General features: G+C 39.8%; 1 protein-coding gene across 1 annotated transcript in view; it reads left to right on the top strand.

Annotated features, from left to right (window-relative positions):
• XRCC5 (X-ray repair cross complementing 5) overlaps positions 1 to 27086 on the top strand; it is a 115472-nt gene that overhangs the window by 72889 nt on the left and 15497 nt on the right. The window contains exons 17-19 of the mRNA XM_043995691.1: positions 21824 to 21933; positions 22755 to 22851; positions 25414 to 25481. Of these exons, the coding sequence (XP_043851626.1) occupies positions 21824 to 21933; positions 22755 to 22851; positions 25414 to 25481 (275 nt within the window). The remainder of the gene's footprint in view (positions 1 to 21823; positions 21934 to 22754; positions 22852 to 25413; positions 25482 to 27086) is intronic.

The following is a 27086-nucleotide window of genomic DNA, read 5'->3' as shown; positions in this document are numbered from 1 at the left end:
TGAAATAAAATTGGAAAGGCAGGTTAAAAAATTGGCAGGTTAAAATTGGAAAGGCAGGCTAGATTGTGAAGGATTTTATTTAATTTAATTTTTTTATTTTTTAGTGAGGCAATTGGGGTAAGTGACTTGCCCAGGGTCACACAGCTAGTAAGTGTCAAGTGTCTGAGGCTGGATTTGAACTCAGGTACTCCTGAATCCAGGGCCAGCGCTTTAACCACTGCACCATCTAGCTGCCCCTGATTGTGAAGGATTTTAAATGATGAACTGAGCATTATATTTTACCCAGAAGAAATGAAAATTTTTGAATAGGTAACGATATGGTCTCATCTTGTTTTAAGATTATTAGTTTAAATGCATTGTTGGTGGAGCTGTGAACTGATCCAACCATTTTGGAGAGCAATTTGGAACTATGCCCAAAGGACTATGGGACAATTCATACCCTTTGACCCAGTAATACCACCACTAGGTCTGTATCCCAAAGAGATCATAGAAGAGGGAAAAGGACCCACATGTACAAAAATATAACAGTTTTCTTTGTGGTGGCAAAGAATTGGAAATCAAGGGAATGCCCATCAATTGGGGAATGGCTAAAATAGTTGTGGTATATGAATGTAATGGAATACTATTGTGCGTAAGAAATGATAAGCAGGAAGATTTCAGAGAAACCTGTAAGGACTTACATGAACTGATGCTGAGTAAGAGGAGCAGAACTAGGAGAACATTGTATACAGTAACAGTAGCATTGTGTGATGATCAACTATGATAGACTTGGTTCTTCTCATCAGTGCAATGATCCAAAACAATTTCAAAGAACTCATGATAGAAAATGTTCTCCACATCCAGAAAAAAGAACTGTAGATTATGAATGCAGATTGAACCATACTGTTACTACTTTTGGGCTGTTTTTTTTCACTTCTTTTTTGAGATGTTTCCCTTGTGCTCTGATTCTTCTTTCACAATATGACTAATGCAGAAATATGTTTAATGTAATTGTACATATATAACCTATATCAGATTGCTTTCCGTCTTGGAGAGGGGGGAGGGAACAGAAAGTGGAAAAAAAATTTGGAACTAAAAATCCTATGAAAACAAATGTTGAAAACTATTCTTATATGTAACTGGAAAATAATAAAATACTTTGATTTAAAAAATACAAAAAAAATATGTTCTGCCAAAAAAAATTTTGGGGGGGGTGGATGAGGCAGTTGGGGTTAAGTGACTTGCCCAGGGTCACACAGCTAGTAAGTGTTAAGTGTCTGAGGCTGGATTTGAACTCAGGTCCTCCTGACTCCAAGACCAGTGCTTTATTCACTGCGCCACCTAGCTTCCCCACAAAAAAATTTTTTAAAAAAAGATTATTAGCTTAGCAATTATATTCAGGATGGATTGAAGGGAATAGTAAGAAGACACAAACAGATAATTAGGAAGCTGCCGCAGTACTCTATGTCAGAGTTCTTGAAGGCTTGAACTAGGATGAGAGTATGAAGGCCTTAATGGAGAGAAAGAGACGGAGAGGGGTTAAATTAGTTGTGGAGGGAGAAACAATAGGAGTTGGAAAATAATTGGCTATATGGATTGAAGGAGAGAGAAGTCTCCAAAATTGTGACCCTGGATGATTTAGAAGGATGGTGGAGCCATCAACAGAAATTGGGAGGTTTGAGAATAGAGGTTTGGGGGGAAATACGAGTTCCTCTTTGTATAAAATGAATTTGTGATATCTCTGTGATGTCCTTAAATTGTAGAAACCAGTACTGAATTCTAGTTTTGTCTATAGTATCACTTCTCAAAGTGTGATCGGGGTACTCCCGAGGGTCCCTGAGATTGTTTTGGAAGGAGAGAGGTCTATGATGCAAAAATTATTTTCATAGTAATGTTAAGATATTTTAATTTCTAATACAGTAAATATCAATAGATAAAATCCTCATAAGAAAGCTCTTTGGGGTCTTCAATCTTTTTACTTATTTTTTAAAGTAAATTTTTATTAATGTTTTCTGTTTCTTATATTTCCATAGTATCCCATGTATCCTTCTCCCTCCTCCTCCATGAGAGCCATCCCATATGTCAGTATTTTTTTTAGAGGGGGAAAAAAAGCAAGCACAACTGATCAAAAATTGAAAAAGTCTAAAACCATGTACAGTGTGTAGCGCCTGTGGACATCCCACCTCCACGAAAGGGTAGGTTGTGGATGTCTTCTCATATCTCTTCATTCAAATCCCACTTTTGTTATTTACTTTTGATTTTTTTTTTTTTTTTGCGGGGCAGTGGGGGTTAAGTGACTTGCCCAGGGTCACACAGCTAGTAAGTGTCAAGTGTCTGAGGCCGGATTTGAACTCAGGTACTCCTGAATCCAGGGCCGGTGCTTTATCCACTGCGCCACCTAGCCGCCCCCTTTACTTTTGATTTTTTGGTGTGCCATCCATTTTTTTTTTTTTAAGTGAGGCAATTGGGGTTAAGTGACTTGGCCAGGGTCACACAGCTAGTGAGTGTTAAGTGTCTGAGGCTGGATTTGAACTCAGGTACTTCTGACTCCAGGGCCAGTGCTCTATCCACTGCACCACCTAGCTGCTCCCCATCTATCTTTCCATTTAGACTGTTGTAGTTGTTGTGTATATTGTTTTCTTGACTTTGCTTGTGTCATTCTTTATCAGTTCATACAGTTTTTTCTGTGCTTCTCTGTATTCATCTACATTAATATTCCACAGTTTGTTTAGCCATTTCGTAATTGATGGGCATCTATTTTGTTTCCAATTCTTAGCTATCACAAAAAGTGCTGCTATAAAAATTTTGTGGTATGGAAGCTTTCTTCTTACCAATAGTTTCTTTGCAGCACAAGCCCAGTAATGGAGTCTCTAGAGAGTTCAAAGGGTATGGTCATTTTAGGCACTTTATTTGCATAATTCCAAATTGCATTCCAAAATGGTTATAATACTTCAGGGTTCTACCAACAATGTATTAGTGTGCCTGTCTTTCCACAACCCTTCCAACGTTGAATGTTTTGTCATTTTTGCCAGTTTGCAGGGTGTGAGTTGTTTTGATTTGCATCTCTCTTATTAGTAATTTGAAGTATTTTTTTCAGGTAGTTGTGAATAATTTACAATTCTTTTGAAAACTGTTTGTTCATATCCTTTAGAGCTCCTCAAATTTAAAGAATGTAAAAGGTTTCTGAGACCAAAAACTTTGAGAATCACTGTTCTGTTGCACAAAGGCCTTTAGTGTTAAGAGGTAGATTTAATGTTTGCTTAGAAAAGATATATTCAGCCTCCAACAGTATAGTGTGGTGTTAATATCACAATTCTGAGTGTAAGGGGCTAAAATTCTAGCTATGATGTCTAAAATCTAATGAGTGGCCGCCTTAAATTAGAAGCTTTAGCAAGAGTTTAGACTTTTAAGTATTTATTAAAGTGCATCAGAAGTTGGTGAGGAGAGAGAGAGAGAGAGAGAGAGACAGAGGTAAAAGGCAAACTTCCTCTATCTAATAGACCCCAGCATCCAACCTGCCAAGCCGAGGTCAGGAACCCAAAAGACCCCTCCTCAGGGGCTTCTCTCAGAATCCTCCTTGTGAAACCAGAAACAGGGCCATACACACACACACACACACACACACACACACACACAGAGCTCCAAGCTAATTGGTTGGTAGCTCTGATTTACAGGACCCACAGGTGGTACAACTTCTGGATGCTGGATACCTTCTGGATGCTAAAGTCACATGATTTCCAAGTCACATGCTTTCTCCTCATGGTGGAACTTCACTGCAATGTCACTCCCAGCAGGGGGTGTCATTCCAATTCTCACATGAGTGAGTAAAGTATTTTCTAATAATTGTTTAAGAGATTAGTCATAGGTGTTTGCTCCAGTTTCTAAGTTTCTATGGACTTTTAAAATGGAGATGAGTTTATTGCAAAGAGCTATGTGTGTCATATGTATTCATATTATACTAAGAGCAGAGATTATTTGTTTTAGCTTTGTGCTCCCAAAGTAGGAGCTTAATAAAAGTTTGTTGTATTAGGTTGTTGGTATTATAGAAACAATCAATAATCCCTTAAGTAATAAGTATTTCATTTTCACCTTATGTCTGAGGTGAATTTAATTCTGCCATCATTTGAACAGTTCGCTTTCTATAAGGTAGCCATTTTTCATTTGTCTTAGTATGTGAAATTATGTACTTTTGTCTAGTTGTGTCATGTAGTTGTCCTAAAAGATAATAAATGTGCTTTTAAATGCATTTTATAGATTGCTTTTTTTCATACCCCACCTGTATTATTAAAAGGCACAAAGACTTTATGAAAAACCTTGTGATTAAGTGCTAAATTATATGGTATAGCATTTACATTCTATAAAAGTTCAGAAAAGGGGAAATCAATAAGGTCTGAATTATTTAAGGCAAATTTGTGGGGGAGCTGGGGCTTGACCTAGATCTTAAAGGTTGGATAAAGTTTAGGTGGGCAGCTAGGTGGCATAGTGCATAAAGTGCTGGACCTGCAGTCAGAAAGACCTGAATTCAAATTCAACCTTAGATACTTCTTAACTATGTAACCCTAGGCAAGTCACTTAACCTGTTTGCCTCAGTTTCCCCATCTGTAAAAATGAGCTGGAGAAGGAAGTGGCAAACTCTGCCAAGAAAACCCCAAAGGGGGTTGCAGAGAATCAGGCATGACTGAAAAATTACCAAACAACAACAAAAAGAATTTAGGTAGGCAGAAGGGAGAAGGAATGGTATGCCGACTCAGAAAGATAGATGAGTGAAGGTACAGTGGAGGGAAGAACATGACATATTGGTAGGATTGTGAGACTTTACGCCAGTGCTGATAGTGAAAAGCATTCCTGTGCTACTGTGTTCTCGTTTCTTAATGCTCTTGCATCTTTCCTTTTCTTTAGCTTATGTCTTTTTTGAGTAATAGTCACCTGACCCAATTTCTTTGTCCTCCATTCCATCCTAGATTCTGTTTCCATAATTTTCCTACAATAGAACTTTGATAGAATCACTTCCCTATTCATCAATTTTCAGTGGGCTTCCCCTCTGCAGTTGTCTATGAAATTGTCCAGACTCATTCAAGGTTCAACTTAGCCTACGAACCTGAGCTCCCGGCATTCCTCTGTATATATCCCATATTTCAGACAAACTGGAAAATAATTATATACTTGAAGATACGTGAACAATGTCCCTCACAAGAGCCCTATGAGGTGTTTGTAGTATGTGTATTAATATTCCCATTTTACCGATGAGGAAACATACCCAGAGAAGTTAAGTGACTTAGCCATGAACTCAGAGTATCTTCATTTCCCATATCTCACTTCCCTTCCTTTATACTTTTGCTCAAGCCATTCTCTCTACTGAAAACATGCCTCCCCACTAAATCATCCTGCTGAAATTGAACTTGTCCTTTAAGGTCCAACTCAGATGCCACATCTTGAGTGTAGCTTTGTCTTCATGTGTGTGCATATGTGTATACAGTGCACCACTCTTGGGATATATCCCATGCTGCCTTGAACATATAATTGTAGCCAGTTCTCTGTTATCTTTCTACCTTCCAGTTCCCTTATTTTATATCTTTTGATCCTCTCCATAGTACCAAAGTACCGTGTATATAGGCATAATTGATTCAATACCAATATTGTATCAGTGTTGCTATATGAGAGCAAAATGGAGAACAGCATTGCCTCTGAGCTAGAGATGGAGGGTAGTGGAAAGATACAAGATTGTTAGGAGCAGGTTGCAACAATTAACTGGTACAACTGCAGAGAATAGCAGGAGTAGAGAATATTGTCACAGAACGATATAAAGGGAAGAGAAGATGGGCTGGTCACATGGCAAGACTGTGGGATAGACATACACCTCCAGCACATGGGTTGAACTCCATGTTCTAAATTTTGGAGAGAACATGAGCAAGCATTACATAGAATGAGCAGGCATGAATGGGTTGCAATCAGTATTGTCAGTGGGGGGAGGGTGAGTATTCTCTAAATTAGGAAATAACTTTAAATATAGATAAATCTTGTATTGGCCAGAGAGAGGGGTTTTTAAAAATATAAACAATTCGGCAGCTGGTTGGATATAGAAGGTGAGAAAAGAGTAAAGGTGATTGAAATGATTAACTTGGGTGACTGGAAGGATTATAATACCCTTGACAAAAATACGGAAGTTTGGAGAAGTAGTGAGTTGGTGGGAAAGAAAATGGGTCCCATTTTGGACATACTGAGCTTGAAATGCCTATGACACATCCAGTGTGCAGTTACTGATGAAGGACTAGGGTTCAGAGGTTTGAATATGTATTAGGTTTGAATATGTAGATTTAGGAATAATATGGAAAGAGATAAGACTGGAACTCATGGCAGCTGATGACATCATTGAGAAAGAATGTAGGTAGAGGGGGCAGCTAGGTGGCACAGTGGATAGAGCACCAGCACTGGAGTCAGGAGTACCTGAGTTCAAATCCAGCCTCAGACACTTAACACTCACTAGCTGTGTGACCCTGGGCAAGTCACTTAACCCCAATTGCCTCACTTTAAAAAAAAAAAAGAATGTAGGTAGAAAAGAAGTAAGGGCCCAAAATAGAACCCTGTGGACCATGATACTAAAGTGACAGGATATGGATAATCCAGCAAAGGCAACAGAGGAGTGAGACAAATGGGAGGCATAAAAGCCAAGGGAGAGAATATCTGGGTGAGGGTTTGGTTGGCAATATTGGAAGCTTCAGAGAGGTTAGGAAAGTTTAGAAATGAGAAAAGGCCATTGGATTTAGCAGTTTAGAAATCATTGGTGACCATAGAGAGATGTTTCAGTTGAATGGTGGGATAAAAGCAGCAAGAGTGATTAATTCTAGGTCTTTAGCTATGAAAGGGAAAGAGATAAGATAACTTTGAGTGACAGCAAACACTCAAACAAAAGGGTAAACCAAGGCACATTTCTCTGAGCAAGATCATGCAGGACCAGGCTTTGTGGTACATCAGTGGTTAACAGGCATGACCTGAATGAAGGTCCAGCAAGTGAGACTTAGGATAGGGTAGTATCAAGAAAACCCAGAGAGAAGAGAGTATCAGGGAGAAGAGAGTGATTGACAATGTCACAGGCTGCAGAATTGTTGAGAAGGATGAAAATGGAGAAAATGCTATTAGATTTGGCAGTTAAGAGATCATTAATAACTTTGGAGAGGGTAGTTTTCATGGAATGATGAGGTTAGAAGCCCAACAAAAGAAAGTGAAGAAGAGTGAGAGGAAAGGAAATAGAGGCTTTGATGAGTGCAGCTACAAAAGGGAGGAGAGGTAGGGGATGATAGCTAACAGAGATGGATGGATAAAGTGAGGGTTTTTTGAGCATGAGAGAGACGTGGATATGTTCGTAGGCTACAGGGAACAGCCATTATGAAACAGAGAGATTGAAGATAAGTGGGAAAGTGAGGACAATTGGGAAAGGGGGGAGAGAGAGAGAGAGAGAGAGAGAGAGAGAGAGAGAGAGAATGGAGTTGGATCACTTGTGCACGTAGAGAATTTCACCTTAGCTGGGCTTTTCCTTAAGAGATGCGGTGGAGTGGATAGTGGTGGAAGGGACCTGGGTGATGTGAGATGAGGAGGAGGAGAAAAGATGGAACTCTTGGCAAAGCTCCTCAGTCATTTCTTTTGGTTTTTGTTTGTTTGGTTGGTTGGTGGTGGTGTGTGTGTGTGTGTGTGTGTGTGTGTGTGTGTTTAAATATGATGTAAAGTTCTTAGCTTAGAGGGTGGGAACAGAGGGAATCATGGGAGATTTGATGAGGGTTGAAAAGGTTTGGAAAAGCTACTGCAGTAAGTGGGATAGTGTATCAAATTAGGATGCAATGAAAGGATTGCCTTGCAGCAGTGAGGAGCCAGTTGAAATTATGTAACATAAGTCTGTAGTGAACCTAGTCAGCATATTTATAATGTTTGCTTAGAAAAGATACATTTAGCCTCCAACAGTATAGTGTGGTGTTAATATCACAATTCTGAGTGAGTAAAGTATTTTATAATAATTCTTTAAGAGATTAGGCATAGGGGTTTGAGCCAGTTTCTAACTTTTTATGGACTTTTAAAATGGAGATGAGTTTATTGCAAAGGGTTATGTATGTCATATATATTTATATTATACTGAGAGCAGACTATTTTTTTTTGTGGGGCAAAGGGGGTTAAGTGACTTGCCCAGGGTCACACAGCTTGTAAGTGTCAAGACTGGATTTGAACTCAGGTACCCCTGAATCCAGGGCCAGTGCTTTATCCATTGTGCCACCTAGGTACCCCTGAGACTATTTGTTTTACATTTCTGCTCCCAAAATAGGAGCTTAATAAAATTTTGTTGTATTGGGTTGTCAGTATTATAAGAAACAATCAATAATCCTTTAAGTAATAAGTATTTCATTTTCACCTTATATCTGAGGTAGACTTAATTACCCACTCCTTGTGAAGGCAAAAAATTTGATATTAATTATACATGTGAAATCATGCAAAACATATTTCCATATTAGCCATGTTGCAAATGTAAATACAGACAAGAAAACCAAAACAATCTTGTTTGGAATCTTCCACTTGTTTATTTGGTAATGGCAGTAGAAACAGAATCCATGAGCTGTCTGCTTCACCACTTGTGTCTCTCTAGAGAATTACTTATATCATAATAGATAGTCTGGTATAGTTAGTTAGACTTCTCGACCCAATCTCCAGCTGGAGTTGATATTAGTAGTAGTAGTAGGCTTCCGCCAGTCTTGGACAACCATGGATCAGCGCACAGTGTGACTGTGCAGTCTGATATGGGAGCCACAGCTCCTGCCACAACGAGGACATCGGAAAACTGCACTCTGTTGCCTGTCGGTTCCTGCATCTCATTCGTTTTTCTTCCTCCAGAGCTTGGAGGCCCATCTCAGCTGTGGGCAAGCTGCTCCTGAGTACTGAACTCCATTGGGCTCCGTCCTTGGCCATCTCCTCCTAGCTGCCAGTGTCTGTTCCCAGAGCCCTCAAGTCTCGCTTGCATACGTCTCTGTAGCGAAGCTGGGGGCGTCCAGCAGGTCTTTGGTCTGAGGCTAATTTGCCATAGAGTAGGTCTTTAAGAATGTGCCTGTCTTGCATGCCAGGCCAGTGCACATGACCAAGCCAGTGCAGCTGTCCCAGTTCCACCTTTTTCCTTCTCTGACCTCCACTGCTTCCTTGTGACCACAAGGTGTTGACCTTACATAAAGGGCTCTTGAAATTAAGCCAGACCCAAATTCATAAATTATTTTAGACCTCCATTTCTTAACCCATTGTGCTTCATTCAAGCAGAAGAGAAACTCACTTTTTGTGCTATTTCTTTTTGCCTTGAGGCTATTTCAGTGCAGCATTTAAGAAATCCATAAAGGAATAAGGAAAATAGAGAAGGAAAGGGATTTGAGCCCTTTGAATATTAACACAGGGTTTCTTGGATGATGAAACCATCAGCTACCATAGGTTCATTTGTCATCTTTCCAGAAATGACTACCAAATCTTTTTATCTAGTCTCCATCTCTCTTTAGAATTCAAATAACACAATACCAACTACCTATCAGGTATCTTTACCTTCCTGTCCCGCAAAACATCATGTCCAAAACATAACCCATTATGTTTAATTCTAATCCTACTCCTCCCAACTTCTCTAATCGGCGGGTTGTAGGGCACCGCCATTGATTAGTTCACAAGCATCTTTTGAACATTCAAACATTCAACATTCAGAAACTTTCTTAGGTCTCCTTAATCTTTATTTTTAACAAAGATGGCAAAATCAGGAAACTGTGCTAACTATGTCTCTTACAAAGATTACAAAACTTCATCTGGGCCCTCACTGCTGCCAGGAAGTTCTTTTACACCTCTTTAATTAATGCACCATCCCTCTTACCTCTGCGGATCTTCCAGACCTTTGATTCCTCCTCAGATCACCTAGTAACTTCCCCCTCTCAGTACCCTTTCTCCTGAGAACTATGCATTGTATTTTACCGAGGGGGAGGGGGAGGGGAAGGAAAGAGGGAGGGGATGGGAGGGGGAGGGGGTGGGAGGTAGGGAGAATGAGAGAGAAAACTGAGGCCATTTTTTATTTTTCCTCTATACTGTTTCACTTGGTGAACTCATCAATTCCCATGGATTCAATTATCATCTCTCTGCTGATAATTCTCAGACATACTTATCCAACCCTAACCTCTCTGCTAACCTCTAATTTCACTTAATCAACTGCCCATTGGGCATCTTGAACTGGATGTCCTGTACACAATTTGAACTCAACATGTCAGAAGCCAGACTCATTTTTTGCCCTCCCTCAACCCTCCCCTCTTTGTCACTTCCTGATTGATGTTGCAGGCAGTAACATTCTTCCAGTCACCCAGGCTTGCCCCTTAGGTGTCATCCTCTACTCTTTACTGTCATCCTCAATATCCAGTCTGTTGCCAAGGCCCGTCAGTGTTACCTTCATAACACCTCTTGAATACATACCCTTCTCTGACACTGCCATCACCTCAGTGCAGGCCTTTGTCGCCTTATGGTTGGACTATTGCAACATCCACCTTGTTGGTCGGCCTACCTCCCCATTCCACCTCCATTCCATGTACCATCTGGGCTGTCAAAGCACAAATATGACCATATCATTTTCCCTTCCTCTATCCCTGTTTAGTAAACTCAGATGGCTCCCTGTGACCTCTGGGATCAAATTGTCTCATAACCTGCCCCCTCCATTCACACACCACTTCAGTCTTATTACACTTCACACGCCCATGCTCACTCTGCCATCCAGTGATACTAGTCTCCTTCCTCTTCCTCAGACAAGACTCTATCCTCCAATTTCCCACACCTGGAATGGTCTTACTCCTCTTGCTTCTTACTCCTGGCTTCCTTCAAATCCCAACTAAAATTTCCCATCTACAAGAAACTTTTCTTAACCTTTTTTAATGTTGATGCCCTGCCTCTATTGATTCTTTCCAATTATCCTGTAAATAACTTGTTTGTAAGTAGTTATTTGCATTTTGTCTCCCAATCAGACTGGACTCCTTGAGAGCAGGCACTATCTTTTGCCTTTCTTTATTTCTGCAGTGCTTGGTACACTGTCAGGCACATAGTAAGTACTTAATAAATGTTTACTGACTGATGGACACAGTCCAGAACAAAACCCTGGGAGAACACTCTCAGTAAAGCAGTGTGATGGATTATGAACCATTGACTCATAAGGAGTTGTCACGGGAGTTTGGGAAGAAAGACCAAGTATCACAAAACCCTGAGACGAGGGTGTAATCAGGAGGTAACAGTGTCAGATACGACAACTAAGAGATCACAGGTGACTTAAGAAAGAGTGTTCCACTTGAATGGTGAGATCAGATGTTAGTCTGCAAAGGGCTGAGAAGCGAGTGAGGGAAGGGAGGGGAAGTAGAGGTAGTGAGTGTGGATAGTTTTTTTTTCCCCCTAGGAGTTTCATTGTAAAAGGAAGATGAACAAAATACAATAGTTGGAGGGGTTGGGAGGGTCTAATTAGGGTTTTCATGGATGGTGGACACTTGGGTATGTTGGTAGGTAACAGGGAAGGAACCAGAAACAAGGAAAAATGGATGGTGAGAGAGAAAGAGGAGTGTTGCGGTTCATATCTTCAGTGTCGTCCTTGGCCCTGCTCCCTCAGCTGCCCTCCACATCCATTTAGCTGCTATAGCTTACTGATTTTTCTTCCAGACCCACATTCTTAATTCTTAGTTCAGGCTCTCATCACCCTCTCACCAGGATTACTTTCACAGCTCCCCGTTTAGTTTCCCATCTTCTAATTTTTCCTCTCTCCAGTGCATCCTCCACATAGCTACCAAAATAATCTTCCTAAAGCTTGTCATTCCCCCATTCAAAAATCTGCAGTGGCAGCCCATTGACACTAGGATAAACGTTAGTGACTCCTGTCCAATCTTTTTTTTGTATTATTCTCCTTAATGAATTCTACATTCTGGTCACGCTTTGATGTTTCCCATATTTAATCTTTAATATCCCGCCTCCCGCTTTTGCAGATTGTCCCTCACCCCCATACTTGAAATGCATTTTATCCTCGCTGCACTATTTAGAAATCAAAAACTGTGTCAAAGCTTAACCTGAGTGCCACCTTAACTGTGAATGACTTAGCCAATTTCAGCCATACAATGATCCAAGATAGTCCCAGTGGACTCAGGATGCTATCTGCCTCTAGAGAAAGAACTGATGTTGTCTGAATAGAGATTGGAGCATACTAATTTTCTTTTTCTTTTCTTTTTTTGTTCAAGTCTTCTTGCGTATGGAAATGTTTTACATGATTGCACACATGTAACCTGTATCTGAGAGAAGGAAGAATAGAATTTGGATCTCAAAACTTAAAAAAAACCCAATAAATGTTAAAATCTGTTTTTACATGTAATTGGGGAAAATATTATTTTAAAAAGTATATGTAACATAAAACACCTTGCTTAAAGCACTATATGTTAGTTGTTATTATTATTAATATTATTGTTTCTTAATACTAGATAACTATTAAAAGACTATGTTAATGTTAGGTGTTGGTAGTAGCAGTGGTTTGGTGGTGGTGGTATTATTTACTTACTTGCTTACATGCCTCATATAAGTTTCTTGAGGTCAAGGACTCGTTTTAGTTTGTGTACATAGCACAGTCTCCTGCAAATTAATGTTTCCTGCTCTTAATGTTTGTTGAATAAATTGTGAATGAAAAAAAGTTTATTTCAGAATTCCTGGAACTGTTATTTCCTTTTAATATTGAAGAATGCTCTTGTTGCATTAGAGACATTGCATGTGCTCTCTCTCTCCCCTTCTAATGTTTTCAAAAGCACATTCAGCCAGTGCCCTGGTTCCCTCCTGAGTGAGAAATCTGACTCATCACTCACTGGTATCTCTTCAAGTGATACATGAATTTTAATTCCATTCAATTACCAACTTTTAATTGGATCCCATTGCCAAGTTAGGAGCATACTCCAGAATGCTTTGTTCCAAGTGCACTATTACTGAGACCTACTTGGTTCCTCTAATTTCTTCTTTCTGCCTGTTTGATAATGTCCATTCTTGGATGCTGATCAATAGCAGAGGTAAAATAGCTGGATTTATTGCCTTATTTGTTGGTGTCATCTTTCCTTCTGCTTTCCTCCTATTTTCCTGTTTTCCATCTGAAATTTCTTGTAGGTAGTGAGTAGGTTTCCTTTTTCTCTGTTTCTCTTCAGTGATTATTTATGGTCTGCAATTCTCAGGCTGGAGGTTACCTCAAAAGGTTATTAAATCTGTGGTCTCGTGTCTGGGCAAGCTTCACACAAACCAATCAGAGAAATTAGTATCTCACTTAGTGAAGGTTGTTTTGGGGGTTTTGTTTATGTTTTTAAAGTTTTTCCTTAGCTGCTAAAGTTTAACCTAAATATACTAGACTGCAGTTTGACATTGCTGAGCTGCTGTACGTACACTCAGTAAATATTAACTAATGAACGTATGAACAGATGAGCTTCAAGTTCTGATGTTTTAATGGTTAAATAGAAAGGACTGGTAAGAAATTAGAAAGGGAACCATTGTCTTGTAGCACTTCCTTTGAGTTAAAACTGAAGGCTTGCCAACTCTCCTGAGGACAGACGTACTGTTGTGCCCAGGAACTTGCAGATGAAAAATTGTGTTAACTCAGGAGGAAAACTGCTTCTTACAAGGTGAATTCACTGACCAGTAGGTTACCTGAATGTATCTCCTTGTAGATGAAACTTGGGAGTTGTGCGTTCGATACACTAAAGAAGTGACCCACAGTATCATTCCTCCTATGGCTTCAAAATTGGATAAACAGTAAAATCAGACAACAAAATAAAGTGAGGGAGAACTCATAGTGTGCAGGAATGGGCTCTGACAATAAAGACTTTGCATCTACTCTTCTGGTGGTGCCTGGGGTTTTAATTTAACACATCAATGAAAAGGCAGCATTTAAAAGAGGGGAAAACACCCAGCAGGACTTGCTTTTATTAGTGCAATTTGTAAGAAATTACAGCATATAATGAGAAAATCGTTAAGCATGAAAAAAATGGGCTGTGACTTAACTTGTGGAGCTTAAATGGTGAGATTTTAATTGACTTTGTTAGTTATTGGTAAGAAGAAACAATGATGATGATGATGATAATAAACAACTGTGAGGGCTTCCATACAGTTGAGGTGGTCAGCACTTTACCTGCCTTGATTCAATTTCCTGTGCCACCAACTATCTATCTAGTATACTCTCTCTGTCTTATGGCCACTGACCTTGCCTCTTTCTGAGAAGGAGGGGAGAAAGCTCTAAGCCATACTCAAGAAGGATTTAGCCCCACAGTTCAGCAGAACATTTTTAAAGATGAGGGCTGTGTGTTCCTATATCTACTTTCCTGTCAGGTAGAAGCTAATAATGGAAGGGAAGTGGTGTGAACAGCATCCTGTATACAATAAAGCTCCTGGCTTTTTCTGGCACTCTGGTGTTTTCTTTGTCCTTAGTATTCTATACGTGAGAATCCATTTTGTTTTGTTTTTGAAGACCTGGGTCCTCCTCTCTACAAACTCTTGCTCAGTGATGTCATCAGTTCCCATGCATTCATTTCCAAACAGACGACTTGCAGATCTGTCTAAGTTGTTCCACTAGCTTTCCTGAGCCCCAGTCTCTCAATATTAGCTGCCTATTTGACATTTGAAACTGCATGTCCTATAAGGCATCTTTAACTCAACACATCCCAAACTGAATTCATTATCTCTCTATCTTCCAATGCTCCCCTCTTCCCAACTTCCCTATTTCTGTTGAAGGTACCACCTTCTTTCTAGTAACTTGGGTCTACAACTGCTGAGTCAGCTTTGCCTCTTCCATCTACCTCTTGCCTCTTATTGAGTTGCCATGTGTTGTTGATTCTGCTTCTGTAACATTTCTTACATTTGTCCTCTTCTCACCACTCACCAGCACCAAGCCTGGTCCAGGCCTTCCATCATCTCGTGCTTGGACTATTGAAACAGCCTTTGAATTGGTATCTCTGCTTCCAGTCTCCAGTTGGATATTCCTAAAGCACAGCTCTGACCACACCAGTTCCTCAATTCCTCACTCGAGAAGCTGCCTCTTGTCTCACAGATAAATGACATGCTGTCTAGCATTTTAAAGTCCTGCACAATCTGATTCCAGACTACTTTTCCAGGCATATTACGTAAGACTCTTCTTCGTGCATTTGTCATTCAGCTCAGCTGACCCACTTGATGTTCCCCATTCATCATTTCCCATTTCAGGACTTAGCAGAATCTGCCCCCCATGCTTGAATGTCCTCCCTGATCACTTCTGCCTTGCAGCCTTACTTCAGGCCTTATCTCCAGTGCCAAGTCTTAGATAAATCCTTTCCTAATCATTTCAGTCACTAGTGCCTCTCCTCTAGGACATTTTTATGTATTCACTTTTTAGATATTTTGGACTGGCCTGTCTGCCTGCTTTCTCTCCCAATGGATTGTAAGCTTCTTGAAGCCAGGAGCTGTTTCATTTGTTTCTCTATCATTTGTGATGATTACAGTGCCCATGGAAGGCACTTAATAATGCTTGTTGAATGAATAAATAGAATGGATACAGATGGGAGATCCAGAAAGTAGGCTGTGATCTAGAGGACCTACTCTTCATACCCTGGTTCCCAGAAATGGCTTCTATGGCCATTCAGGACATGGGCTGTCTTTGTACTTATCGTTTGTGAGTGTTTTCTCTTTTGGAACTTCAGAAAAAGGATATGTATCTAGAAGTGTGTGTACAGTCAATTCGAACAGCTGCCTCATTATGTGAAATTGTGCCATTAAATCCAACAAGCTTATGGGGAAAATGAAGCTGGGGCATGATGCTCAAAACCTTTGATCACTGACACGTCAAAAAAAGAAGAAACTAATAAAAAGGGCAGGAACTGCCATCCAGACAGTTTTGTACGTGCTAAATGGCTAAGAAATAGATAAGTGCTGTGGTAAATAGTGTTGGTGTCCAAGGCCTCAGGCTGCTGCTTTGTCAGGACTCCAGCTTGGGGTGGCAGAGCCGGTGGCTACAGGCAAGAGGATGCCCTCAGCTGGCTGCAACTCTGGGACGTGGAGGGCATGGGCACTGGCAGAAGGGGGTGGTGGAGTTCTTGAGTATGTCCCAGCCCTCCTCTGCCCATAGCTCCTACTGTACTGGAAGATATAGGATAAATAGGGCAATTTACCCCCCAAAAAGACCTGGAGTTTATTTGTACAAATTAGAAAGGTGGCTGGTACTTGATAATAATTGTGAAGTTGTGCAGTTCTCTGTGTTCTCTCTGTTTCTTGGATCAAAGCCTCACATAAACAACTGTGAAGTTTGTTTTGTGTCCCAATTGTTCCCTAATATATCAATCATGTTACAACAAATTTGTATTTTCAAAACAAGCATCAAAACAAACTGAACTGACTTGTACGTAAGGAATACTCACATCATTTCTGGGATCCAGTGTGTATAGGAATAGGATCATGTTAGTGGAAATGCCAGCTTTATGTAAAAAAAATAATTGATTAAGATTTGAAAGTTGTTTATTAGATCTCTGTGATTTTCTAATGATAATCTGAGCTCATTAATAAGAGCTGAGAGAGTACAGATGATTTTACCTCCCACTTTGATTTCTCCTCTGTACAGCTGCCTGATTGATATTCCTAAAGGATGGACCTTTCACTCCTTTCCACAAGGAACTGCAGTGATTCCTTGTCACCTTTAGGGTAAATTAACTAGCAGACTCCTCTATTGGACTTTTAAAGTCCCTTATGATTTGGCATCATCCTCTCTTTCTAAACTGGTTTCACATCATTTTTCATTTTGGGATCCACATTCTAGCCAAACAGACCCATCGGCCATTTGCTTTGTGTGTATGACATCCCATCTCCTCCCTCCATGCCTTGCACAGGCCACCCCATGTCAATTGCGCTACCTCCTCACCTTCTTTGCTCCTTTTATATATGACCTTGCTCCTCTTCTCCACCCCTGAAATTACCTTCTCTTTACTTTGTGTATGTTTTTGATTTATCTGAGCACACGTTTTTTCTTCCAGTAGAATTTAATTTCTTTGAAGATGAGGATTACATGAATTGCATGTAGCAAACATTTAACAATTGTTTGTTGAATTCACATAAAGGAGAAGAAATTCTCCTCAAACATTAGTAATTCCTGACTTTTGGAAAAATTAATTTTTATGAAATTTTTTCAGACCTAAGCTATTCTATAAAATAGAATTTATCTCTCTGCATGTAAAATAGTATCTAAATATTATTATTGTGAAACTTATGTAAACATATGAATATATTAGGATCTCATAATTTTCATTCCTTGTACCAGAACAGAAACAACACTTTTATGATCATACTTTGTTTTGGTTGTATTTGTTGAGATGCCTGTGATTTCACAGCACCAGGTAAAATATAATAGTCGCATATTTCTAGCATAATACAAATTTTAAAACTGATATTTATTTAGCATATGCATTTGTTAATAGGTGTCAGACAGTCGGTTACCTGTTTACAGTTTTTCAAGTGGATGATTTGCTTATGTTGATTTTAGACATCTGTTTCCATTTCTTCTCTAACAACAACAGTAGTGTAGGGAACAAGAGTAGCCGGCAAAAGTGGTCTTCTTATAATTGGCTTAATTGATAGGGTGGTTATTTTTGTCATTTAAAAAAGACACTTAGGTGTTTAATATTGCTGTTTAGGATGAAAATTTGTTATCTTTGGTATTTAAAGATGAGTAACTGCTTGTGTCAATTTTCTCCATTGATCATCTTTCTGCAGTGTGCACACTTTGTAAACAACTAGACTTAAGCATTCAGCACTGGAGGAACTAAATTGGATATCTTGTGTGATCCTTGGAATCAGAGAGATGGCCCGATATGGCTTTGATTGGCCATGATGTATGGCAAGTATAGTGAACCTGTTGGTTTACTGGGCCCTGAAGACAGGAAAGTCACCTAATAAATGACTTCCCCTTATGCCATTGAACACGTCTTCTTTGCTTAGAACAGAGGCAGACAGTTTTGTTAAAAAGCAATGCAAAGGCAGAGGTAGGTGAGCACATGACTGCATGTTTGTGTGTAACTGCCTGGGAGCACTGGTGTGTGGTGAGGCATTTCTATGGGGAAAGAAAACAGAATGTGCTTGCCTTTGAGAAAAACTTTTTCAGAGAGAATAATAAAGATTTTACACTTTTCATGTTAACTTGTTGCCTCTGAGAGTGGCATAAACATTTTAAGCATCACACTCTTAGTGTTTGTGTCTCAAGGCTAATTTTGCATATCAACATCTATACTCATTCAAGATGGTGAATTTGTATCCAATGCATAAATGAAAAACGGAAAACTACAGACCCGACATTTTCCAAGAGACTTCTTAAGATAAGTGATGGCACTTCAACTAACTTAGTGCCCTGAGATTGGTAGCTATTCCACTGATCATTTTTCTGTATTAACTCCTAAAGGGAATTATTGAATCACTGGCTAATTTTGAAGTCCATTATGGTGAGATATAATTGTAGCTGTGATTCACTGGGTGTACAGACTGACAGGGACGGTTCCCTAGGCCTGTGATAGAAATGAAAGCCAAGGGAAACACACTAATGATGAATGGCTCTTCATGTGAAGAAAAGTAAAAACATAAGCCAGCTAAAGCTGAATATTATTTTTGGCCACCATCTGTTTTCTTGTACTTTTATTAGAACTGGTAGTGAAATGTGAAATGCTACTAAACCATGGAAGAGAAATCTCTTCTTTTTATCCATTTCTGTTATTCTGATGTGTCAAAGCATCATCCATTACAGATCTTCTAGGTGTCTTCATGGTTCGTTATATTCAGCAGACCAAAACATAGTATCTGGGGAGTATGGTGGTTCAATCTTCAAGCCACAGGAGTGGTTATTCCTAATGGGGCGGATTCCAGTGCTTTTTATTCCTCTGACACCTAAGATTCAAAACAAGCTTATCTCACTACTTTTCTGGAGGCTATAGAAGAAGAAAGCCCTATAAGCCCAGTAAGTAGATAGGAAAAAATAGCAATTCATGCGATCCCTATTTGGAGTAACTGAGACCTTAATTTGAAAATATGGGCTGGATCTCTTAGTTTGACAAGATGGCTATTAATAGGGTATTATAGATGTCAGTGAGTGTGTGTTTTTTAATATAGTCTTCTCACTTTAAGAAAGTGATCTTTGGGGCAGCTAGGAGGACCTGAGTTCAAATCTGGCCTCAGAGACTTGACACTTACTAGCTGTGTGATCCTGAGCAAGCCACTTAACCCTCACTGCCATGCCCCCCCCCCCCAAAAAAAAAGAAAGAAAGTGATCTTTCTCTTTAGTTGCATTTGGTCCCCAGATAACTTGGGGGTCATTGAGTTAAGTAGCTTTCAAAAGCAGTTCTGCATTTTGCATTTGCATCACTGTTTCTCCATGTAGGCAGTCTTTCCCACCCCACTGTAAGAGAAGTCAGGGACCCTAAGTCTGTGTGGTTACATCCTCTGAACTCTTCTAAAGGTTCTGAGTTGTGCCAGATTTTCTAGTTTTGAATAAACTGAACTTCAAGGAATGTGAGAGAATGCTTTTCTATGTAGCTGGTGTAGAAGAAAGCAAATAGGGGCAGCTAGATGGCGCGGTGGATAAAGCACTGGCCCTGGATTCAGGAGGACCTGAGTTCAAATCCAGCCTCAGACACTTAACACTTACTAGCTGTGTGACCCTGGGTAAGTCACTTAACCCCAATTGCTTCACACACACACACAAAAAAAGCAAATATTTTCATTATTTGGTCTTTTCATTGTTGGAAAAGAGAGATAACCCCAGCCAGTCAGAGAAATTCAGTGATGATTTTCTCTTCTGCCTACTAATCAAAGATGTGCTTCCAGGTTACCTTATTAAAAGGGATTCATCTGAACTTGCATTCTTTCTTTGGAACTAAAGATAGATATTAATTCACAACTGCAGGATGGAAGCTTTAGATATAAGGGCCCTGACGTTGACATCTTCCTCTGGGGGTTCACCCCGATCTTCCTTCTTACTGAAGAAACTGTCTATGGTCCTCTCCTTTCTCTGTCTGCTCATCTTGCCTTTCTTTTACTTGACTTTTAGCTCCTTAAAGTGGGGGCACTGTTTCCAGGCCGCAGTATCCAAGCTTAAGAAGTCCCAGGTGGTATGATTTAAGAAGGATCAGGTTCTTCACTTGCCTGGCCTGTTCCCTGGTCCATAGATGACCCCAGACCAACTTGCTAATCAACCAGCTTTGCGTGTTGTGGTTGTCAGCTCTGAGGAGCCTGTGTCCCTCCCCCACCTGGGCCACTGCTACTCAAGCCTACCTCCTGGTTCCCAGCAGGGGTGAAAACCCCAAGTTCTGCCTCAGCTTCAGCACAGAGCCCTGTAGTCTCCCCCCTGCCTAGGGCTCAGCCCTCTCACCAGGCTGTGAGCTTAGTTCTAGTCGACACTGACACTTCAGCTGATTCAGAGGCTCTGGGAGTCTCCTTCTCTGGTGAGGCCTTCCTGGGATGGATCTGTGTCAGGGTGACTGTGGGGCTGGGTCCACTGCTGTCCACAACTGCAGGATGAATTGGTAAAGATTTTTGAAGGCACAGGCAATTATTTTCCATTAATCCTTGAACTTGTTTATAATGAAGATCATAATCACCTGGCTGGTGAAAAAGAGGAAGTACTTGACTAGATTTTTTTGTCTTTATCAGGTGGACACACTTGAAATAAAATTTACCTTTTCATAGACATTCAAGGAGCCTTAAAAAAGAAGGTTTGAAATGGGATTTCATGTTTTTCAGAATGCGCCAGTCACTGCACAGGCCATTGTGGTCGACCTTGTATTGATCTTAAAATCTCATTGAGTGTCATCAGTGTCACAATGTATCCGCTCATTCTCGGTCACCCAAAGTTCTAAGTTGAGGAAGTGATTTGGGGAACTGTTCATTTTGGACTATTTCAACTATTCAGCATTAATTAGCAAGCAGAAAAGAAAGTATCTGTAGGATCAAATGATGAAAAATTATTTCAAAGAAAGAGCTTCTAAGAATTATGAATCTACATGCTATCTGATTGGATAGTCTTGTTTTAGCTCTGCCCAGCCAGTCAAGATCCCTGGTGTTTCTTAATGTCTACCCTCCTATTTCTAATGTCTCTTTATTCAAAAGTCTCGTTTATTTCTTATTTGGCAGCGTCAGCTCATAGCCCACTTTTCAGCTATTGACCCTTTGGAAACTAGAACTTACATAAAACATTTTCAGGATGGTTGTCACTGCTTGTCACCAGTTGGGGTTATATTCACACTTGACTTTTATCGAAAGCCCAGAGTTTACGAACTACAGAACAGCACCATGGAGAATATATAGGCCAGCGTGAGTGTGCAGTGTGCTTTAACCACCAGCATCTCTAAATATATAAAAGAATTATATTTAATTAGTGAAAAATGGGGGCAAGCATTACTTAAATGGTCTTAGAATGTTACCAAAGAAAACTTGGTTCTGGATCTAATCATGGGTAAAAAATAAATCACTTCTCAGACCAGATATATTTTGTATTATGAATTGATTTTAAAACGCAACCTTGAATAGCTCAGGTGACCACTAAATTCTAAAATAGTCCTAGTAAAAAATAATGGTGCTGAGGTTTCTCTGCCAAAAAGGAACAGTTAGCTATAGTGAGACCCATCATGAGTATTAAATACCAAATAATAACTAGGGGTTTGTATCTAAAATGCTGAATCCTTACAAATGAATTTTACATGTTACTTTGCCCCAAAAGGAGCTTTATTTTGTTGTATATTGCAACCATTAAAGACTTGAAATGAAACATAAACACAAGGAAATGACCACTCTTTTCCTTATCTTTCAGTAAGCTGCCAGTTGATACACCACATTGACCAGTTTTTGGAGACCAAAAGGCTACAGTATTATATGAAGAGCCTTGACTGCATCAAAGTATTCAGGGAGGAAGCCATCCAGGTATCAGAAGTCTTTTTTTTTCCTCTTAGCTGAGACCCAGGGACAGTGTTAAGGGGTAGAGATATATAACAGCCTGAAGATGAGTGAAACATGCTTGACTTTGGAAATAGCCACTCCCCCTTCTTAGCCTTGGTGAATGACAGCAGAGGACCAGAGAATAGAGAAGAATCCATTGATTTACTAATAGTGTCATTTTCAAGGGGAAGGATAGAATGAATGGGCAAAATGTTATATCCTTAAGTGTGTCATCATGTTCTCTTCCTAAGGATATGAACATTTCAAGCAGTGAAGATACCTTCTTCATTGTAAAAAGGGGCTGTATTTTGTGACGGGATGGAAGAGATGAAGCCGTGTGAAGTGTTATAGTCGTAGTCTGGGAAAAGAAGAGTAGGCTGTGAAGGCCCAGGATTACATTTGAAAAAAATAATGGAAAAAATGCTTTTGCCTTTTGTTCCTCTCTGCTTCCCTGGAAGGAAAACAAGCTAATACAAGAAGTCAAATCATCAGACAAGGCAAAGCTATCTTATCTGTTAAACAGGCCTTGTGTTTTGTGGTTTAGAAAACACTCAAAAAACATAGGGGAAATTTGCTAAGACCATAATAGAATAAAACAGATTTAGAAGCCCCAGACCTTAGTACACTAACAGAAATATAACAGGGAAAAATCGGAAACAGGAGTAAACTAGAAATAGTTAGGTTAGACGGGGAAAGGCTTTTTCAGCATTACCCCCAGTAGACGCAGTCTTCCACTTAGTCTTGAGGTTAAATTTATTTTGTATTTACTTTTTCTTTCTCTTTCTCTTTCTCTTTCCCTTTTAAAGTTGTCAGAAGAACAGAACTTTAACAATTTCCTGCAAGCCCTTCGAGACAAAGTGGAAGATAAAGCCCTGAATGATTTCTGGGATATTGTTGTTCAAGGTAAAGTGGCATTTTATATTTCCTCCGGCCAAGTGGGTTGTTGTTTTACACATAAGTGGTCAGGTGAATGGGTTATATTATTTGGTGACCTGTTGGCTTCCCATTTAGATTTAAGAAATACCTAGGATTTAGTATAGCTGAAGCTGCCAAACCATTGTAAGAAGCATAATTTAAGTGATAAACATACTTTTTAAAATGGCTCATTTAATCATGGTCCAGCTAAAACTACTTCATGCTAATTTGGGGGGGGAGGGCGGGGCAATGAGAGCCAAGTGACCCACCCAGGGTAACACAGCTAGTAGGTGTCAAGTGTCTGAGGCCGGATCCAAACTCAAGTTCTGAATCCAGGGCCAGTGTTTCATCCACTGAGCCACCTAGCTGCCACATGCTAATATTTTTAAAGACTATGCTATTTAAGAAAATTATGAAGCCTTGTAAAGAATCTCAGAAGACTTTGCCAAGTTGACTAAAAATCTTTAGGTCACTAAATTTTTACTGGACCCACAGCTCTTTTCCACAGTTTTACTTTTATTTTGTCCTTCCCTTACTGCCAATCATGTCCTACCTTCTCTTCCTGTTCTCAGTCAACTTGGAGTGTACAAGCCTGCACCAGGTATCACTCCACTCCCTCCTGAGACAGAGACACCAAGACACACAAAGGCAGACACAAGAGAGAGGGAAATGTATCGATCTCTTTTAGGCCTGGTATGAAATTCCCTTTCAGCCCATTACCAGATTTCCTTTAGACCTGCCATCATTTTTTTTAAGTCCCAGTTGCAATGTATATTCACTGAAATTTCAGTTTATTATACTGAAAATATGTTTTGAAAAGAACCAGTGTTGCTAGAGTATTCACTCGTTCATAATAAGAACTAGAAATTATTTTCAGCTTTGTTCTTTCTGCACAACTTCCTTGTGGAGGGAGATGAATATATCTGGTCACCTTCATCATACAGGCAGCCATTTCTTTGACAGTTAATTTTTTAGTTCTTTTAACTTCTACATTGGGAGCAAAAGTAATTAGAATAAGTAAGTGAATGGGCCTAATGAAAGGAGAGAGTGAAAAATGTATGTAGTAGCTTATGGTTTGTAAAGTGCTTTACAAATATGACCTCATTTTATTCTTAACACACTCCAAGGAGGTGGGTACTCTTATCCCCATTTTACAGATGAGCCAATTGAGGCCCTCAGGGGTGATGTGACTTACCTGGGGTCCCTTAGCTAGGAAGTGCCTGATCCTGGATTCGAACTACAGTCTTCCTGATTTCAGGTCTTGAACTGTGCCACCTCCATGCCCATAATTATTTTACCTAGCCTTGATATAACATTTTGTGAGGTCTAAAATTCTAGCTGTGATGTCTAAAATCTAATGAGTGGTCACCTTGGGGCAGCTAGGTGGCCCAGTGGATAGAGCTCTGGTCCTGGATTCAGGACAACCTGAGTTCAAAGCCTGCCTCAGACACTTAACACTTACTAGCTGCGTGACCTTGGGCAAGTCACTTAACCCCAATTGCCTCACCAAAAAAAAGAAGAGTGGTCACTTTAAATTAGAAACGTATAGCACCAACCTTTGGGCATTAAGTATTTATTAAAGTATATTAGGGGTTAGTAAAAAGAAACATGTGGATAAAGAATGAGATTTGCCTGCTCTCCCTGTCCTGCCTGCCCCTGCCGCCAAGCCGAAGTCCAGAAATGAAAAGACCTGCTTCTTAGCAGCTTCTCCCAGAAGCCGGGCCATCCTCACACACAGCTCCAAGCTAATTGTTGGTAGCACTGATTGACACAACAAACAGGCAGTAACTTCTGGACACCAATCTGACCTTCCAAATGCTAAGTCACATGCTTTCTCCTTAGGGCGGAGCTGCCCTGGTTCTCACAATGTCTTTCTCAGCAGGGGTAGCGCTCCAGTTCTCACAATTTTAAGATGTGCAAAGACCTTACAAATATTATCTCCTTTGGTAATATGAATATCATCTCATTCACTTAATTCCAATCATCTTTATAGCTTTGCAGCAGATTCTAGATGCAATAGATATTTGTCATATATTTTCAGCCTACTGAGTCTAGGACAAAAGTATACAGAAATTACTTGATCTTTTGATCTTCTGAGAGCAGCCCCTGCCATGAGATAAAACATAATTACCATATCTAGGAGCAAATGGACTAAGCCAGTGTGTACTTCAGAGAGTACCTCCTACATCAGCTACTTCAGAATGGAGAGGAGAGGTCTTCTCCATGTGGATTGATCTCACCAAGCTAAGTCACTTTACTGTGCTGAAATAGTGCAAGCTTAGGTGTGACACGGTCATTTCCACTTGCCCTCCTAATCACGCTAATCAGCAGGATTTCTAGGACATATGCTATGTGCAAAGCAGGGTACAAGATACATGACCCTGCTCTGAGGCTTGTCCTAGAGTGGATTTCCAGCTGCGGGGTCCCTTGGTATTACTATTGTTATTAAAAATTATGGTTCCAAGTATGGGAGAGGAGAGGACAGTGGACAGAGGACAAGAGTTGTTTGTTGTAATTTCTGGGACTTTACCATATGACCTGTTTTTTTAGATGGCATTACTCTTATCACAAAAGATGAATCTCCAAGAAGCTCTGTAACATCTGAAGAAGCTGAAAAGGTATTGGTAAAGCATTGTCTTTTGGTTGCTGGGTGATTTGCAAGGGGTAATGGCATTCAAGAAAAGGGGCTTCCTTAACTAAATAAAATTTTAGGATGCCTAATTAGCATTTCTCTTCTTCAGTCAGCCAGTAGGCACTTAGTAGTTCCAGGATTCCAATAGGAGAAACTAAAGTTGTCTAGATTCCCATTCCTCAAGGTTGTTTCTTTTTCTTTTTCTTTTTGGTTTTTTTGTGGGGCAATGAGGGTTAAGTGACTTGCCCAAGGTCATACAGCTGGTACATGTCAAGTGTCTGAAGCTAGATTTGAACTCAGGTCATCCTGAATCCACGGCCATTGCTTTTATCCACTGCGCCTCCTAGCTGCCCCTTTGAGGTTGTTTCTTAAAACTCTTTAATATTTATTGTTGATGGAAAAGAGACTAATGTGGCCAGACCATGGACTTTTAGCTGACATCTTAGCCATATTTGTGTTGAAAGTCATGGAAACCATTTAACTTCTTCTTGCAAATAAACAACAAGAAAAAGTATCACTAATAGTGAAACTTGTTTTCTCACCACTTGCCCTTTCACCCAAGAGCTACATAGGAAATTGCATCACTGTTTTTGATTATTCTTCTCCCTCCCCACTAATTGTGACTAATCTTCTTTGGTGCCTATTTGCCAAGGTAGTGTGCCGCACCTCAGTAAAACCTTGTACAACTAATTAACACAGGCATTTGGCAAACACTATGCTCCTGGTTAAGGAAGAGTTAGTAAGACAAAATTGAGTGACCACAGTTTGCCAAGCAGCAAACTTTGTACTTTGAAAAAATTTCATTGTTATCTTTTGTTTTTATATTGCTTTCATTTTTAATATATCTTGCCCATAATGAGGAAATTTTAAAAGAAAAGAAAGATAATAAAAGCATTTCAGCAAAACCATTCTATTTATCAACCAAGTCTGACAGTGAATGCAGTATGCATTTAAAGAACAGAGGTGACATCTGTTTTTGTGGAGCTTACAAATGAGGTAGAACTCCCTAAGATCTTCCCTATAAGGGATGCCTTGAGGATCCATTGTTCAGTTAGTCTACCCCTGGTGGGCAGGCTCCTTTACTGGGCTCTTTGGGAAATTTCAGAAGCAAGACAAGCGATAGATAGATAGATAGATAGATAGATAGATAGATAGATAGATAGATAGATAGATAGATAGATAGATAGATAGATAGATATTGATATTGGTATATAGATATGTATGTGTATATGTGTGTACACACACACACACACACACACACACCCCACATCCTAAAAAAGAAGATGGAAGCCCGGGGATGTCTGGATCCTCTTTTAGCACAGCCATTCACATGCACTGTGTTCTTGGGTTTGTCATCTACTCTCTTAGGACCACTCCCTGTCTGAAGAAGTATCTCTTGCCTCCTTGCCATGTGATGCAGATTTATTGATCTATTTTTGTTAAGAGCTACTCAGATAAGATTAATCAAGAAGACTTAATTAAACAGAAGTGCTACTGAGAGGTGTTTCAAGCTACATGTCTAAGTGCGTGGCTGTGTCCTTAATTCTCACTTAAATTGTCTAAAATCTGTTGAATTTTAAGAAAACATTGA

This window comes from Dromiciops gliroides, chromosome 3, assembly GCF_019393635.1.
Source record: "Dromiciops gliroides isolate mDroGli1 chromosome 3, mDroGli1.pri, whole genome shotgun sequence".
NCBI classification, from domain to species: Eukaryota; Metazoa; Chordata; class Mammalia; order Microbiotheria; family Microbiotheriidae; genus Dromiciops; species Dromiciops gliroides.
This window is presented reverse-complemented; position numbering and strand designations above follow the sequence as displayed.